This window comes from Psammomys obesus, unplaced genomic scaffold (assembly GCF_907164565.1).
Source record: "Psammomys obesus unplaced genomic scaffold, mPsaObe1.curated_primary_1811, whole genome shotgun sequence".
Taxonomy (NCBI): domain Eukaryota; kingdom Metazoa; phylum Chordata; class Mammalia; order Rodentia; family Muridae; genus Psammomys; species Psammomys obesus.
The window spans coordinates 8,461,793-8,479,705 of NW_026585504.1; the positions used below are offsets into that span (position 1 = coordinate 8,461,793).

General features: G+C 45.9%; 1 protein-coding gene across 1 annotated transcript in view; it reads right to left on the reverse strand.

Moving 5' to 3' along the window:
- Window positions 1–17,705, reverse strand: part of Acoxl (acyl-CoA oxidase like) — a 187,415-nt gene extending 169,710 nt beyond the window's left edge. Inside the window, exon 1 of the mRNA XM_055605271.1 lies at window positions 17,581–17,705. Within this exon, the coding sequence (XP_055461246.1) occupies window positions 17,581–17,705 (125 nt within the window). The remainder of the gene's footprint in view (window positions 1–17,580) is intronic.
- Window positions 17,706–17,913: the final 208 nt, after the last annotated feature.

A 17,913-nucleotide genomic window follows, 5' to 3' on the forward strand; every position in this document is an offset into this window, starting at 1 on the left:
AACAGCTTTAGCAATGAGGGCTGGAGAGATGGTGCAGGTGTTGACAGTGCTAGCTGTTTTCTCAGGGGACTGGAATGCAATTCCCAGCATCCACATGTTGGATTAAGCTGGCTGTAACTCTGGTTTCAAAGGCTCTGGTGCCCTCTTCTGGCCTTCATGGGCATGGATGTGGGCACAGACACACTTCTCATACACTTTTATGTGTATGAGGTAAGTTCCTCATACCCATAAAAAGATTTTTAAATAAAGTTTAGTAAATAATAAGAGTACTCCTGCAGCCCAGAAAACAAGCTCAAGAACTGACAAGTCATATCGCATTAATTTTAAAAGCTTCTGCAGAAAAAAGAAAACAATCAACCAACCAAGACACAGCTTACAGAATCAGAAAAACTGCTAGCTATACCTCTGATGTGGGGTTAATATCTAGACTAGATAAGGAACTCAGAAGATTAAATTAAATATGGAAAAGCAGACAACCAAAGACGGATGTGGTTTAACAAAATAAAAGACAATTCTCCAAAGATGAAGCACAAATGACAAAGCATGAAAATATGTTCAGCATCCTTAGCCATTAAGGAAATGGAAATTAAAACTACATTGAGATTCCATCTTGTCTCAGCCAGGATGACTGTCATTAAGAAAACGAACAGCTGGAGCTGGACAGATGGCTGAGAGCACTTGCTTCTCTGGCAGCGATGCCAAATTCTGTTCCCAACACCCGCACCAGGCAATTCACAGCCCCTGCAACTCCATTTCCAGGGTATCCAGTGCCCTCTTCTGGCCAGCATGGGCACTGCTGGCATGTGGTGCACATACAGATAAGCAGGTACGCGCGCGCACACACACACACACACACACACACACACACACACACACACTATTTTTAAATGAAGGATGAACACTAGTAGTGATATAATATAGGATAAACCTACTAAAATCTGTACACCTAAAGAAACTAATCAAGAGGGAGGACTCTTGCTAAAATGCTCAATCCCTATCCAGAAAGGCAAAGAGGCTGAACATCAGAAGAAGGCGAAAAGAGGGAACAAGTCAGGAGCCTGACACAGAGGACCTCTGAAAGGCTCTGCCCTGCAGACTATCAATACAGATGCTGAGACTTATGGGCAACCTTTGGGCAGAATGCAGGGAATCTTATGAAAGAAGTGGGAAACAGTAAGATCTAGAGAGGACAGGAACTCCACAAGAAGAGCAACAGAACCAAAAATTCTGAGCACAGGCGTCTTTCCTGAGACTGATACTCCAACCAAAGACCATGCATAGAGATAACCTAAGACCCCTGCACAGATGTAGCCCAGGACAGTTCAGTCTTCAAGGGGGTTCCATAGTAATGGGAACAGGGGCTGTCTCTGACATGAACTGATTGGCCTGCTCTTTAATCACCTCCCCCTGAGGGGGGAGAAGCCTTACCAGGCCACAGAAGAAGACAATGCAGCCACTCCTGATGAGACCTAATTGACTAGGATCGGAAGGAAGGAAAAGAAGACCTCCCCTATCAGTGGACCTGGGGAGGGGCATGCAGGCAGAGGGTGGAGGAAGGGAGAGATTGGGATGGGAGGAGGGAGGGAACCACAGGGGGGATACAAAGTGAATAAAGTGTAATTAATAAAGAATCTAAAAAAAGAAAAAATACTGGTAAATAAATACAATAAATCTAGTAAGGGTTCAGGGAGATGGGAACACCTGTATGCTGCCGGTAAGAAGGTGATGTGGAACGGCCATTATGGGAGCAAGCGTCATGATTTCTTAGAACGGCAGAACTGGAACCTTCCTGGTATACGGCAAAAGTGCCCTGATTGGCAGGCGGCAGAGGCTTACAAACCCGTGTTTGTTGCAGAACTATGCACATTAGCTCATCTGTGGCACCACTGTAGGTGGCCATCAGAGAAAGTGTGGCATGTGCCCACGTGGAGTTTTACACCGCTGTGAAGAAGAGTGGAAGAATGTCATTTGTTGTTAGAAGATGAACACAACTAAAGACTCTCATATTAACTGAAATGTGCCAGACTTAGACATGACATCTGTCCTATCACTTATGGATCCCTGTGTGTGTGTGTCTGTGTGTGTGTGTGTGTGCCCACATGTGTATGCGTGTGGTGTGTGTGTCTGTGGAGGAGGGGAGGTATGCATAGGTGTGTGTCTGTATCTGTGTGTTTGTGAATGCATGCGTGTGTGTGTGTGTGTGTGTGTGTGTGTGTGTGTGTGTGTGGTGTGAAAGCAGAAAGGAGACTGAGGAAAACTATGAAAATGAGAAGCCGGGTGAGAGGGAAAGGCATGTGAGGAAAATATGGTCAAAGTTAAGATTCACCTAAAAAATTATCTTTATGAAACCTATCACTATTTACAATGAACATGTTCTAAAAAGCAAAAAAGAAACACGTGTTTTTTAAACTGATGACTAATTTATTATGAAATATTCAATAGCATTTTAAAGTCTTCAGAAAACTCAAATTTTAATTATAAACTTTATAGATGTGTTAATTTTTTTCACTAAAAAATTCAGTGAAAAGCAAAAACAAAAGCACAAAAAAACCTGTTCAAGATAAAGATTTCAAGTTAAAATCTGTTTGCAATAATAACCCCCCAAATGAAGCTATTGCTGGTTTTTCTTGTGGGGAATGACACTGATGGTGTGATTTAGAAGTTAAAATGGCATTTAGATTAATAGAGTGGGCTAATACTTTGGGACAGTTGGAAGCATAACCTTTAGAGTCAAGCCTCTAGTGTCTTGGCCCTAGAATGGAGGTAGGCATGGCTGAAGAGGAACACACAGCCTGGAATTGCTGTCAAGCCATTATTTCTGTTACAGCAGTCAGATCTTCCCTTAAATAATACTGTGGAGCAAAACCTAACCAAATAAAACAGGACAAACAACCAGGGAACCAGGGAAAGGGAACAATAAAAACCAGAAGTTTTATCTGTCCCAATTATTGCACAAAACACAACAAAGAAACAGTAAAACAAGGTTTTATGTCGAGTGCAGAAGCTCACAACTCCTCCTCTCTGCAAAAAGCTAAAACACAGGAAAATGACTGAAATAGCGAAAGAGCACAGTACTCCAAGTCCAGCAAGACCGGTGAGCAGACAGAGGGTTCTCAAAGGAGCAACCAGACAAGAACGCTAACATGGTGTGTGGAAAAGTCAACAGCATTAGGACACACTCGCAACCTAAAGGGAAAGGAGAGTTTTGAAAAGAACTATCAGAATGAGTCAACTGGTCAAATGAAAACATATGAGGGAAGCATTATCAACAGGCAAGACACAACAGAATAAACACCAGTGACAGAGAACTTACTTAGGCTTATTTGTTTTCTTTGCGCACTTACATATGTATTACTGCTTCACAGATGAGAGAAAACATGTAAAAGATATCTTGTGTTTATTTTCCTAACTTCACAAGAAGCTTCTAGAGCTCACACAGAGCAGAAGAGACCCAGAAGAGCCAATACTGAAAGAAAAATGGCCTCGAAAACTCACATTTTTCAATTTAGAAACATGTTACATAGTTACAGTGATCGAGAGAAGGTGTGCTGGAATTGTCATACATCAGCTGAGTAGATATGGGAGATTCCAAAAATCACTCTTCTTTAAAAGATGTAGTTATTCGTGTGGCTGTGTATGTACATGTAAGTGCAGTACCCGTGAAGGCCAGAAGAGGGTGCTGGATCCCCTGGAGCTGGTGTTAGAGGCCTTTGTGACCAGTTGACATGGGTGCTGGGAACTGACTTCAGGTCCCCTGCAAAAGCAGCAAACAGCCTGAACTGCTGAGTCTTCTCTCTGGCCCCACCAAAAGTCTGTCTTTATATTGATGACTTGCTGAGTATTCAAAAATAGTGTCAACCACAAGAAAACCTACAGAATCAACTAACCTGGGCCCATAGGGGCCTACAGAAACTAAACCACCAAGCAGTAAGCATGCACGGGACTGACCTGGGCCTCTGCAGATGTGTAACAATTGTGCAGCTTGGTCTTCATGGGGGACTCCTAACAGAGGGAGTAGGGGCCTTCTCTGGCTCTGTTGCCTGCCTTTGAAATCCTTTTCCCTGTCTAGCCTCAGTAAAAGAAGGTGCTCCCAGTCTTACTGCAACTTGCTATGTCAAAGCTGGTTGATACTATGGTAGGCTTCCCTTTCTCTGAACAGAAAGGGAGAAAGAATGGATTGGAGGGGTGAGAGAACTAGAAGGAGAGGAGGGAGGGGAAACTTCAGGATGTAAAGTTTCTTAATTAATTTAATTTTTAAAATGGTGTCAACACAACCCAACAACGAGAGAATAAAGTGACAAAGCTCTGGGACAGATGTACTTAGCCCATGACGTGTCTCTTCACACCATCTTCTAGTAGTTCCAGGTCTTACGTTAAAGGTCTTCGGTCTGGAGTTGATTTTGTCCAGAGTGAGAGATTCAAGATCTAGTTTCATTCATCTTCATGTGGCTATCCAGTTTTCCCAGAACCATTCATTGGTTCCTGGTGAATATCCACATGCAAAAGAATGAAATCTGGTACTTTTCTCACACTGCAAAAGAAAGTTAACTCAAAATGAATCAATCATTTGTCTAAACCAAGAGGCTAAAATATCACAAGAGAAAGCAGACAAAAAGAAGGCAAGGTCTTGGGAGGAAGCAGCAGCCTCTTACACACACAGCCAAAAAATGGACTCGCCAAAATTAATAATTGTATGTTTCAGAGCACATATTTCTGAAAAGGGAACAGTGTGCAGGTACAGAAAAGATTCTGGGAGCTCACTAATGAGAGAGTCAGTAGCTCAGGGTTCAGACTGAGCCAATTGTTTAAGGAGATGATATTAAAAAAAAAAAAAAAGCTTACAAATGGCCAACATGCACATGAGAAATGTTTACTAAAATTGGTTACAGGGGACTAGATCAAAACCCTAATCAGATCCTGCCAGACAGATACACCTAGGTGACAATGAGGTGGGAAGTGGAGACGTTGGAAGCTTTATGAACTGATGGTGACACAATATAACGATGCAGCCACATTGAAAAACAACGTGGTAGTGATTATAAATCTAAGCACACAGTTGCCGCACAACCTAGCAACTTAGTTACAAGGAAGAACAAACCCATGTCTGTGTGAAAACTCACACATGCCTGCTGCTGGGAACATGGTGACCAGAGCTACAAAGTAGCAGCAACCTAGTGCCTGTGACTGATGAATGGATCCATAAGATGCGCTACCTCTCTGCACAGGACTATTCCTTGGAACATGAAAAGAAAGTAAAGTGCAGCCTATGCATGCTACACCGTGTCTGGAAAGCAGCGTGCCAGGTGACTAACACTAGCACAGAAGACAACTTCTGTGATCTTATCGAAACGAGAAGAACAAAACAGGCAAGCCTAGACAGATAGAAAGATTAATTCTTGCCCAAGGTGAGGAGCAGTGATGAATGGGTGAAGAACTGGCAAAAGTTGCTTGCACAATTTGGTGGGAACACCAACGACCACTGTATAGGCTAAACAGGTGAATTTACGTTTGTGTGCATTATATCTCATCGGTTTTTGAGAAGCCGGTTGAGGCCGTAGATTTTACTTCGTTGTGAGTTCTTGACTTGCCAGTTCCCCACAGTCAGAAACCTGCCGCTGCCCCGAACGCGGGCTGCACCTCATCCTGGATGCGCAAGCATCCATGAGGCCGTGTGTGCAGCCGGCTGGTAAATGCATGGAGCGCTGGAAGAGTCTACAGAGTGCAATGCAAAACAGCAATTAAAATGTCCCCAGATGTTCGTTTTGATGACAAAATAGAAGGCTTCTGAAATAGAAGACAAAACCCACTTCAGGAGCACTCCATGCAGAAGGCGGTCTAAATTTATCTGGAGCATCACGTTCATTTGTTGAAGGAAAGCTATGGGGCTGGCATCTTCAGTTCCCATGGCAATTCTCTCCAATAGACAGGTTTGCTCCTGTAACTATGAATTTATTCTTTGCTTGTACATTATTCATACGTTTTAAATGGCACCTTCTGTCACGGTTTCCCCCCAGATACTAAAACCTTCCTCCAAGTTCCATTACAATTTGAATATGTAATTTCTTCCCAATAAGCAAACCACAAAAGGAACTTAAGTTCAAATGAGATCATTGCTCTCCTGTCCTGCTGGTACAGCCAAGCCTTGAGACAGTCACCAAGCCAGATACTGTGAAGTAAGGGAAGGTAAGGCTTTCATACAAGCTATGGTCCACGCGAACAACTTACGTGAAGACAAATGCAGCCAAGTACATTGGGGGACTTTCACGGGGACCCTATGAGGATCTTGACCCCACCACTCTGTGATATGCTGACATTTGGGAGAAGGGGGATTAGGAAAGGAGAGGGAGGAAGAATTAGGTTCTTAAAGAGATACTGTGTGTAAGTTTATTTTGGAAAAAGAAAGTGACGATCTGTGAAACAAGAGTCCTGACTGCCCATCTGACCACTCTGCTAAGAGCATTCTCGTCAGTTACAGAAATTAATTAATCCACAAAATAATTCTTTGACAGGCATATTACTGTTTTAGTTATTTTCCTACTGCTGTGATGAGACACCAAGGCAACTTATAAAAGAAAGCGTTTAGTTTAGGGCTCACAGTTGCAGAGGGTGAGAGTCCATGGGCAATTGCGCTGGGGATTGTGGCGGCAGGCAGAGCAGTAGCCGAGGGCTCACATCTTGACCCGCACGCACGAGGCAGAGAGAGCTAACTGGGATTGGGTTTTGAAACCTCAAAGCCCACCCCCAGTGATACGTCACCTCCAACAAGGCCACACCTCCTAATCCTTCCCAAACAGTTCTACCAACCGGGGACCAAGCATTCAAACATACGAGCCCACAGAGGGCATTCTCATTTAAACCATCAGAACTACTAAACTCGCATTTCCAGAAGAAGCTAAGTTTCAGTACGGACAATCATTTGCTTAGCTGCGCGTGGTGGCTCACGCTTTAATCCCACACTTTAATTTAGTTTCCGGGAATCTGAGATGGATGGACCACCATGAGTTCAAGGACTGGGCTGCATCATGAATTCTAAGCCAGCCTTGGCTAGAAAGTGAGAGTCTCAGACAAACAAACAAACGAAGGTAACAACAATTACACACACACACACACACACACACACACACACTCACACACCACTGTTTTCAGGTGCTAGAATTTGACATTCAACATATCCCATCCATCCTCCATATCCCTGTACTGTGACAGTTTTGTGGTGAAATGCGACACCCACCTCCAGCCCATGCCCAGCAAGGGAGGTTAAGGGTAGGTGAGCTTTTTCCGAAAGAAAATAAATGCCTATCACTTTGTAGACCTTAAATCCCAGGCAATGAAAGGCAGGGAACAGATGCACACACTCATTAAAAGAACGTTAAATGCTTAGCAGCAAGTAACACATTTTGGGAATTTTTAAAAGATATTTACTTATTCAAATTATTCAAATATTTGTCTCTCTAAATGAATGTTGGGAATTGTGTGTGACTGGGAGGAGAGGTGAGCAGAGGCTCTGTTGTCAGCAAGGTCTGTGCTGGGAGAGGGAAAAGTACAACTTGGCCACTGTCTGACAAAGAAAGCTAGACTTCCTGCCAACCAACCAAATTAAGTCTCTGAGGTGGCAAGGACAAACAGCCTTTGCTGGATGGAAAGTGTCACATGGCTATGCATCACAGGCCTGTCCTAGAGGTGAGCGCAGGCCGGGGTCCAGTACTGGGGTGTTGGCTGTTAGCCACAGGAACATAAGAGCCTGATGGCTGAACAAAGATAAACTGAAGGCCAGAGCCCTGCTGTGTGTGGACAGTATGGAGAGGTCCTGCTCAAACTATATTAAAGGGACCCAATGTCCACCTTCATAACAGGGTGGTCTGAAAACTCAGATGACACCCGAGTCCAGCCACCTAGGCTCATCTCAGTGGACCTCTCTGGCTTCCAATGTTTTATCAGAATAGCATGTAGCATCAACTGTAGTGTAGGGGGTGACCTTCCAGAAAGAGAGAGTTACAAAGGCTATTAAAGAAGATGAGTCCTAGTATTTCCTAATTATTCCTCCTTGCTAGTGACTATGCCATGGTCCCTTTTACTGAATTCATTCAATCCTCAGAGTAACCATACTACCAGCTAAAAGGCAGCAATCTGAAGCAGGGCTGACGTCAACATAATACGGTTGTTCTCGGCAGTGGTCCAAGTGGTGCATACAGCTATAGGAAAAGGAAATTCTGTATGTTCATGAGTAGTGCCAACCTTGCCGATAGCTTCAAGGGTTAATTTCTACCATTAGTGATTGAACAACAACAGCCCTGAGGGACGGTGTTTCCCTACCTCGCCAACTATAAATGAGAACATAATTTGTAGATCATTCTAGAAACAATCTTGAAAATGAACACACAGACTCCAACAGAAGCCTGCCCTGACACTAACAATCCCAGACCTGCTAAGAAACCAAGGGAAGCTTGTGTAAGATGAAGAAAAGATCAGCCACGTACAGGGCCTGAGCTCTGGCCATGAGGCAGAGTCTCAGAAAGAAGTTCCCAACAAAGCCAGTCCCAGCCTCTGTGTGTTTGACATCACAGCACCATTGACCATGACAGGGAAGGAACATCCTCTGCAGAGGAGCAGCAAACCCTTTCTCCCTTTCCACCATTCCGCCTTCTTTGCGCACTGGGTTCTGTGATGGAGGGAACAGTGTGCCCAGTATATGGTGGTTATTGATGTCAAGTAGAAAACAAGGGGCTGAGACCTCTGGGTTATATGAAGTGTGTGGGGACCAGGAGGGACTGTGTCAGGATCAGGTGTGTTCTGACACTTCCCAAGTGTCAGACCTTCCCATGCTGAATGGTCCCATTGCAGACCTGAGAGGAGGGGGGAGAGGAGAAGGAGGGAGGGAGGAAGGGAAGGTGGGAGGCAGAGAGAGAGAGTGTGAGTGAGTGAGTGAGTGAGTGAGTGAGTGAGTGAGTGATTTTGAGAGCACAAATCCCCTTTCACAAAGCCCATGGAGGTGCCTTTTATGCCTCGGCCATCTGTCATCAAAAAATTCACCAGAGTTCCCCAGTCTCATGACACTGACATTTCTGTGGGGGTCACACGGAATAGTTCAGGCACTCTGACAGAAAGACAATGTACTGCAAGGTGAAGAGTGGTGAGAGAATCCTGCTGAATAAACACAAGGACGAATGGCTGGGGGTGGGAGTGTCGAATCCACTAACTGGAAATCCTTCTGAGTTGCTCAGACATTACATAGTGACAACAAGATGCAAACACTGGATTAGTGACCTCAGAAATACACGGAGCTTCTGCTGTCTTCACAGGAACGGGATTTAACTATGTTTTGAAATTCCCATCAACTGCTCAGTGTGAATCGAAAAGTTTACCATTTACTAATATAGCCAGGGATAGACTTTTGAGAGGCTCTGCTCCAGGTCAAGAAGTGGGGAGTTTGGAACAAATACAGCCATGAAATTAACCAAAAGGAAGCTCCCCTTCTGTTCCTTCTAAAGCTCAGCTAGCCAAACTGGTGCCTTAAACTTCTGCCCCCAAAGGGAAAGGACCCATACATTTCCCGTTAGTCTGGGGGTCTTTCACGAAGGTTTTTATTTAACTCACTTTTGCCAAGCAATATTGGGTCAAGGTATTTTTGTTTTGCTTCAAAAACAATCAAATTTCCAGTGAATTTTATATGTAATCCAAAGGAACCTAGACATTTTCTGAAAATCACTGATGAGTCTGGTAGTCAGTTTGACTTGGGAGGCATTGAACAGTGTGCAAAGATCAATACCGAACTTAAATAATTTTTTAAAGAAATGTGGGGCCGGAGAGATGGCTGTGTAGTTAAGAGTAGTAACCAGGATTTGATTCCCAGCACCCATTTGGTGGCTGACAGCCACCTCCTCTAACTACAGTCCTAGGGGATCTGATGCCCTCTTCTGGCCTCTTTGCATACTGCATACACTTGGTGCACAGAAACACATACATACATACAAGCAAAACACCCAAACACATAAAATAATAGAGAACTGAACAAACTAAATTGCCTTCTCCAGCCTGGAACCCCATTTACGATTTACTGTGGGCTCTGTCTTAATTACATCAGGATTCCTTCATGGGAGAACAGGGAACCCTTTTAATAAAAGGGAGCAATTTAATCAGCCATCTTTAATGCTCAAGTACCAAGTAAGCCAGCTGCCACTTCCTGAGTGCTCTTTCCCCAAGGTTGTCTGTAAAGTACTTGATGTGCACAGACTGACCTGGAAGTGGTCCTAAGACTGTCCCTGGGTTGCTCAAGCTCTTAACCTCCGCATTGCTGACCCAAGTGGAGCTTAAGACAGAGAAGGGGGGTTCTTGGACACCTTTTCACCAAGATACATCACGAGGGGGGGAGTGCATACTGACACTCTTCTCCAGGTGAGCCACATCTGAGGCTCTGAGCTGCCACTCTAAAAAGCTCCAGGTGGCCAAAGCAACGTACAATGCCTCAGCTTCTGGAGGCAGGTTGTGTAGCCAGGGGCCGTTCTTAAGATACACAAGTCTGCAGCATCGCCGTCCAGGTGCAACCACACGTATGTACATGTGAGTGTACACACTCAGAGAGCAACAGAGGCACATAGACAGAAGCAGATAACAAAGTGGGAAACTGGACTGTTGTAGCAGAGAAATGCCCTCCAATCTCAGCGAGAACTCACGTCACACACTCAGGAAAATTAAGAAAGAACTCCTTTACTGATAACAGAGCATATGTTCAGTTTTGGCTAGTGCCCCAAATGAAATAAGCCCGCATAGAAATAGTTCTATTTTAGGTCATGAGTTATAACATTCTGAGCATGCTCTTTGGTATGGGAAAGGGCCTGACAGCTAGCTGTGGGCCAGGGGGTGCTTCTTTGTGTAATGGGAATTGGCTTATTTGGTGGTGACTGAGTGCCAAACATTAGCAGAAACCTTTTTCCAGCAACCTAAACTTCATGTTAAAGGTATATAATTTCTCCACAGTTTTTCAACAAGCGGTCAGTACGCTACTGATCTCTGAGTACTCCTTTAGCAAAAATTGCACTTTGTGAATCTAATGTTTCCTAAGCAAGCTGAGTAGAGCCTTTATGACATTGACTTGTTTCCAGTTCCCCTAGACAGCTGCAGGGTAACAAATGGGAAACAAAGGAAAGTTGGGAAGGACTGGGCAGGAGGAAACGAGAGCTGAGCTCAGGGCTGCATCCGTGTGGTTGAGGAAGGATGAGGAACCAGCTTCCTAAGGCTTCATCACTGCCTCCTCTCCTGGCTGTAGGTGAAATCTTGGGGTACCTGGGGAGGCGCCTCGGGTCTTCACAGGTCAGAAACCCCAGAAGTCACTCCCAGATGCCACGGGAGGTTTAAGCACCTCGTAGCCTTGGGTGCCCCTGGAATGCCATCCCACCCTTCTGATCGCACGGCACCCTAAAGGAAGACAGCACGGGCAGGAAAGGGCATCAGTTGGCACAGCTAGGAGAGCAGTTGACATGGCAGTTGACAGCAGCTGTGCCCCTGCCTTCTCCGTGGGTGCCAGGTTGGTTTTCCTCCTCTCTTTCCTCCTGGTGGCATCCAGGTCCTGTAAGTCTCCCTTTCATTGTGTCCTGACAAATAGACCTCGTGTTTTCTTTTTGCATTCTTTTTCAAGGCCTGGACTCTCCTCCAGCTGTGCATGTCAAACAAAATGTATTGGGGTCAGATGGCTTCTCACACCACACTGAACTGCACACAAAGGGCGCTTCACTGCAGCCTGAACGCTCTAGAGACTTACACTAAGGAACTGCTGCAATAGCCACCCCCTCCCTCTGTCTGTCTGTCTGTCTGTGTGCCTCCCTTCCTCCTTCCCACTCTCCCTCCTTCCCTCTGTCTCCATGCCCCAATTTTCAAATGTAATAATACAAAGTGCTTCCGTATCTAAACATCCTATGCAAATACAAACATTTTACAGAGTGCACACAGATACAATCAGGCAAGGCTGATCTATCCTGAGCAGGGAGGGAGCTCTGTGCTTCATGACCTTTAGAGAGAAGATGAGGCACATGTACAGAAATGGAGAGTTTTTTTTAATGTTATAAACAAAGGTGCAACCCCACAGAGAGTGTGTGATCTCTCTTCAAAAAAAGGACACGCTTTAAAACTGAAGGGAAATAAGACGGCAAGCTTCCTGTTTCAGGGAGAGGAAGAGGAAGCTTTCATATGTATAACAGGGCAGGTGGCCTCAGGAAACTCAGAAAAGGGTGCATGGAAATATACCCTGACTGCCACCGTGGCATTTTAAAGAAACAGCATGTGTACATTGTTCCAGAACCAAATGAGATCAGTCAAAGCTTTGGGGGGAAAGTATACGTGTTTGTAGCAAGGCCTCGGGGACTTCTCTGCCCCTGGCTTTCACTCTGCAGGAAAACAGCTCACTGTGCAAGCTGCTGGAGCAAAGACCCACACAGCTGAGGACAGATGCGGCCAAACAGACCGCCACCACAGGCTCACACACCTGCAGGTGACACCGCCCGCTCTATCTTACCCGGGAGATCTATTAACATGCAGAAACAGGTGTCACCCAACCCAGACCCACTCTTAGAAAGCATTCGTCTCATGAGGCCGAGAGTGGAAACTACAAATTTGAGGCTGAAATCTCACTTGCCTGCAGGGAGGGGCCCTGAGCCCGAACTCAAACTTCCAAGGACAGCTGCTTCCCCCTGTACGAAAGACCCCAGATGAGCCAGAACAAAGGCAGGGAGAACCCTCTTCCATGGCTATTGTTTTTGTCGTCTGAGGAATTTTGCCCTTGATTTGGTTTTGTTGGTTTGTTTGTTTTGCTGTTGTTTTTCTATGATGTAGCCCAGGCTGGCCTCAAATTCAAGGCCACTATACCTGGTTAGATTTTTTTTTTTTTTTTTTTTTTGGTCTCTTCTCCAGCAAAAAGTAGTCAATGCCTGTCAGTCCTTCCTAATCTTGGGTTAATGACTTCCCTTATACCTGGTTCCCTTAAATCCGGGTCCAGGTAAGAGGGAAGTCTTCAGCACACTGATATCGTGACACCTGGATGTGTGTCTGGGGTGTCTTAAAATACTCCAGGAGATGAGAGAGAGCATAGTGATGAAAAAACACTGGGAAGAGTGTGATAACTGCAGAAACCGGGGGAAAAGAAATTGGAAACCTGCTGTTTTTTTCCTCTCATGTTTGAGGTTGTCTTTAATAAAAATATTTAAAATATGGAGCAATATTTCCAGTTGTTGGCCTCACCCCTCTCTCTTCCCTCCTTTGTAACAGAACCCTCGCTTTGTTTTCACAGTCCACCCTGCCCTGTGCACGAGCCGTGCCCCACTAATCCAGCTCTGGGCATCCGATTCCTCAGCAGTGCCAGCCTTAGCAATGACCACATGGGTTCCTCTGACAACTTGAAATGAGATGAAATCTCCTGAAGGGTTCCTGGAAAAGGTTTCCATCTACTAAAAGGAAACACAGAGGGAGGCATGGGTCCTCCTCGGCTGCTAAATCCCATTACAAACGCATGTGACAGCAAGAACCCCAGCAGCCATTTTGTGACCACAAGGGGGTTAGTCAAGACAAAACTGACAGGCTGAGGGCTGCAGAGAAAAGAGATCAAAGCAACACGGGTCCTTGAGGATGTCACTGAGCCGCAGAATAACCACCCTGAAACCGCTCCCCTTCAGGAATCATTAAGTGAGAAAATAGTGCAGTTACTGTTTACATCAGTGGGGCTGGGGTTTCTCGTTCCTCACAGTTATGTTCACACTACCTGACAGAAAGTAGTTGTGGAAGAAATGAAAGAAACAACAAAAGGAGACTCTAAATTCCAGGCAGAGTCATGAGTCACGCAGGCAGAGACCCGTGCTCCTGCACGAGAGCTAGATTTCCATTGCATGTCTCCTCACTGGCCTTTTGGTAGTCTTTCCTTTCATAGCTTATGTTCAGTCTTTTATTTCTTTATGGAGAGACATCCCTCCCTGCATTTTCTCCTATGAAGTAGCTCTTTGATTTTTCAGAGACCATTTTCTCAAATGGGTCTCCTATCCACTGCTATCGCAAGGGACATAGAGATTCCTAGCATTATTGGAAGATAGTGATCTTCATTAAGTGCCCACACAGCCTTGGACAGGTTCCTTGGCCTTTAAGAACAGATGTCCTTGCCTCCAAGACAGAACTGAGTATACCCCTCAGGACTTCGATAGTCATGGGGACAGGATTTAAGCAACTGCTTCTCACTTAAAAGCCAGCTTCTGAGGCTAGGGGCCACGTAACTGAAGGTAATGTTTGCAAAACTATGGTAGCAGTGAGAGGCTTCTTCATGCTCAACCAAATGCCAGCTCGGAACCAAACGCTGAGCACATCAGCAGCATTCCTGCCATCTGAGCTGCACTGCACACTGCAGCCTTGGTTCTGAACTCCCCAGGCAGAGGCAAGGATTGCCGCCTGAAACACCTCCGCTCCGGTTCAAGACCGCTGTGCGTTATTAAGTGCAGTGACTTTTTTTCTTTTTATTTTTTAACTGTACACACATTTTTTTTTCTCTTGCAGAACTTAATGGCTTAATCACAGAAAACAAATTTAAAAAAAATTAATTTTCTTAGCATCATTCCTGTAAGTACCAAATTAGTAAATCCTTATATTGAGTTAGAACATTTGATTTTAAAACTGCTGTTTGCATTGCTGACTCGAGTTTCATCTTAGAACTAAGATGAGTTTTTGCTTGGAATTAGGATGGAATTGAAAGTGTTACAATGACACAAATAGGGAGGTGGGCTGGCTATGTTTTTTATCAACGTGACACAAGCTAGGACATTCTGGGAAGAAGGAACTTTAATTAGGAAAATGTCTCTATCAGGTCAGCCTGTGGGCAGACTGTGGAGCATTTTCTTGATTGATGATTGGTGTGGGGAAGCCCAGACCACTGTAGGCGGTGCCACCCCTGGCCAGGTGGTGCTGGATTACACAAGAAGGTGGGCCGAGAGCAGGCCAATAAGCAGTACTCCTCCATGGCCCTGACTTCCCTCAGGGATGGTGTGCAGCCTGTGAGTTCTACGATGAACGAAACCCTTTCATTCCCACATTGCTTTTGCTTGTGGTCTTTATCACAGCTATAAGGAGCAAACTAGGAGTTCCTGTTCCCTGACAGGGAACATGGGATGTGCAGGAACCAAGCCTTCTGAAACCATGAGCAAAAAGAATCACTCCTCCTTTTAAGTAGCTTATGCCAAGGAGTCTGTCACAGGAACAATTCAAAGGCTAACTAACACAATAGCAGCGCCTTCTCATGAGCCTTCACTGAAAGCCAGACCAGGAAGGGAGGAAGACTGCTGCTTCCTGCTTCTGTACCATAGGTGGGTTCAGTGTGATCTACCCTGTTAAAGAGACAGCCATTCTGGCCTACTCACTGGCATAATTCATTGAAAGTTAATTTAATCCTTATATTTAAGCAACACAAATTCAACAAATGTCTTTCCACTTCCATCAGTAGCCGGACTGTGGGGAGACATGGCTGTCATTCTGTGTTCCGATGCTACCATGGGGCCGCTGAGTGTCACCCTGGAAATGTGCGTTTCTCCAGTGGGACAGTCCAAGCGCTGTAAGCTTCCAGGGTGGGAAGAGAGGAACATAGGGATCAAAGGTTCCGCTTCACTCAGGAACTCTCAGAGAGAGGTTCCTGGACAAAGCAAGGCTCCTGATTGCACCAGGGATGTGAAAATGAGTTTTCCACTCGGTGTGACAGTCAGCTCTTTGAAATGAAGTCGCTGTTACAAGATGGCAGTACAAACTCAGGAGTTCCAAAGCCTGTGATGATACCACAGGAAACGGTTGGGCCTGTGATTTCCCTGAGGGCTGTGTGATTCTCCTTAGAGGATTTGGGGTTCCCCTGATCTGGCAGAGAGGGAACCCAGCTGAGAAAGTGAGTCCAGTCATCTTGTACTGAGCTCAGAGGTGACCCAGAGATGCCAAACTTTGACCTTAATAGCAGGGTCCCACAAACAAACAAAATGTTTCATTGACTATTGGAGAATATTTTACTAATACAAAAGCTGACACAGCCATGAGACGCTGAATAAAATATCTCATTCAATCTGTGTCCTAAAGTGGAGGAAGAATGTTCACTGTCCTGGCCTGGAAGCTCTCTGTCTAGAGTAGGTTTCCACTTGGGGTCTATTCACATTTTGGGTCAGACAGTTCTAAAGGGATGCTCCATATTTGTGTGTTATAGAACACTGACTACAACCCTGGCCTCTTCCTATCAATGCCTGACATAACCTCTCTGACCTTGGGTTAGCCAAAAATATAAAGAAACATCCCCTAGGATCAAAATCACTCTGGTTTAGAAAGAATCATCCACGAAGAACATCAACAAATAATCCTGCTACAGCTAGAGAGCTAGCTCAGTCGGTAAAGTGCTTCCCATGTAGTCGTGAGGAGCTGAGTTTGGTCCCAAGCACCCAAGTAAAAAGCCAGGCCTGTAATCACAGTGTCAGGGAGAAGGCAGGAGGATCTCTGACCCTGGCTCAGTTATTCTTGCCAAATGAGTGAGCTACAGGTTCAGCGAGAGGCCTGATCTCAAAAAAAAAAAAAAAAAGGCAAAAGACAACTAATATCTGGCCTCTACGTGCACATTAAGACTTGTAACCAGGCACCTGTATACAGGTATACATACATACACACACACACACACACACACACACACACACACACAAACACATACATCATACACAATAACCAGACAAACAAATAATAAATAGCCACACTGTCTGCCACTAAGTGGCTGAGCACACTGACCCAGTATATGTCAACAATTATGTGAATGCAAGGAAGACACACTTGACCCCTAGGGCGAAACTGTGAATGCTGGCACAGAGTACAGGGGGCTACTGCCACCCCCACCCCCCCGTGGACTCCAAAGAGGCCACTGATGAGCTTGGACCTCAGAGGCAGCCGCTGACCTAAGCAGGCTCTCCCTGCTTAGGAAAGCACAGGGAACCTGGGCTTCTACCGCGGCTTCTCTGCAAGGCACTCGGGGCTCTGTCAACCTCAACAGGAAGCAAAGGCTGTGCGGTAAGACACCTCAGGAGAGAGAGAGAGAGAGAGAGAGAGAGAGAGAGCGAGCTGCCTCAGCACCACTGCTCCTCACTGCGTCAGCAGCTGGTGGTGTAAGTACCTCCCCATCCAAGAGGTGCCTGGAACCCCCACAGGCCACCCTCCACGTGGTTTAAAGATCATTTTCAGGATTTTACAGAACACGTGAGAGCGAAGTGCGATTCGTGCAGCAGATGACTAGGAGGTAAATATAAACCTGTCTGTGGCTAGCTTCTCAGACCCTTCAGAGTGTGACACCGGCCTAACCACGCAACGGAGCCTGAGAAAACCCTTCTAAGAACCTAGAAGCAGAGCCAGGCTTGCGGGGAAGGCCAAAGACTACAAGCCAGTCCCCACGACACGGCAGCCTGACCAGCGCGCAGGCAGGGCCTTGCCAAACTGCCTCTTCCATGAATTGCAGGCTCTGCCATTCCATCCCGGGGCGGGCAGTGGTGCACCCATCACAGGAACAAAACCAAGGAGGTAGCTGGTTCTTCCCGCGCGCTGTGCTCTCACCCCTCGGCACTACAGAGCTGGTCCTGGTGGAACCTCTTGGTGACGTACTGAGCATGCTCAGTGCAGTACCGAACATGCTGTTGGCCTTCGCCCAGGCTCTCTCTGCCCTCAACCAGGTGCCCCATGCTCTGCCCTCTGCCCTCTGCCCAAGCACTCAATGGCAGTCAACTGGGGTGACACCTGCCACTTTCACCAGAGCAGAACACAGAGCTGCCGTCTCACTGGCGAGAGTGGCAAACAGCTGCACCCCATTCCCCGGTCTCCAGGGAGAGGTCAGCCACGGGTGAGTTTTCCAGATGGATGGGATGAGCTGTGCCTCCTGGAATGTGACCC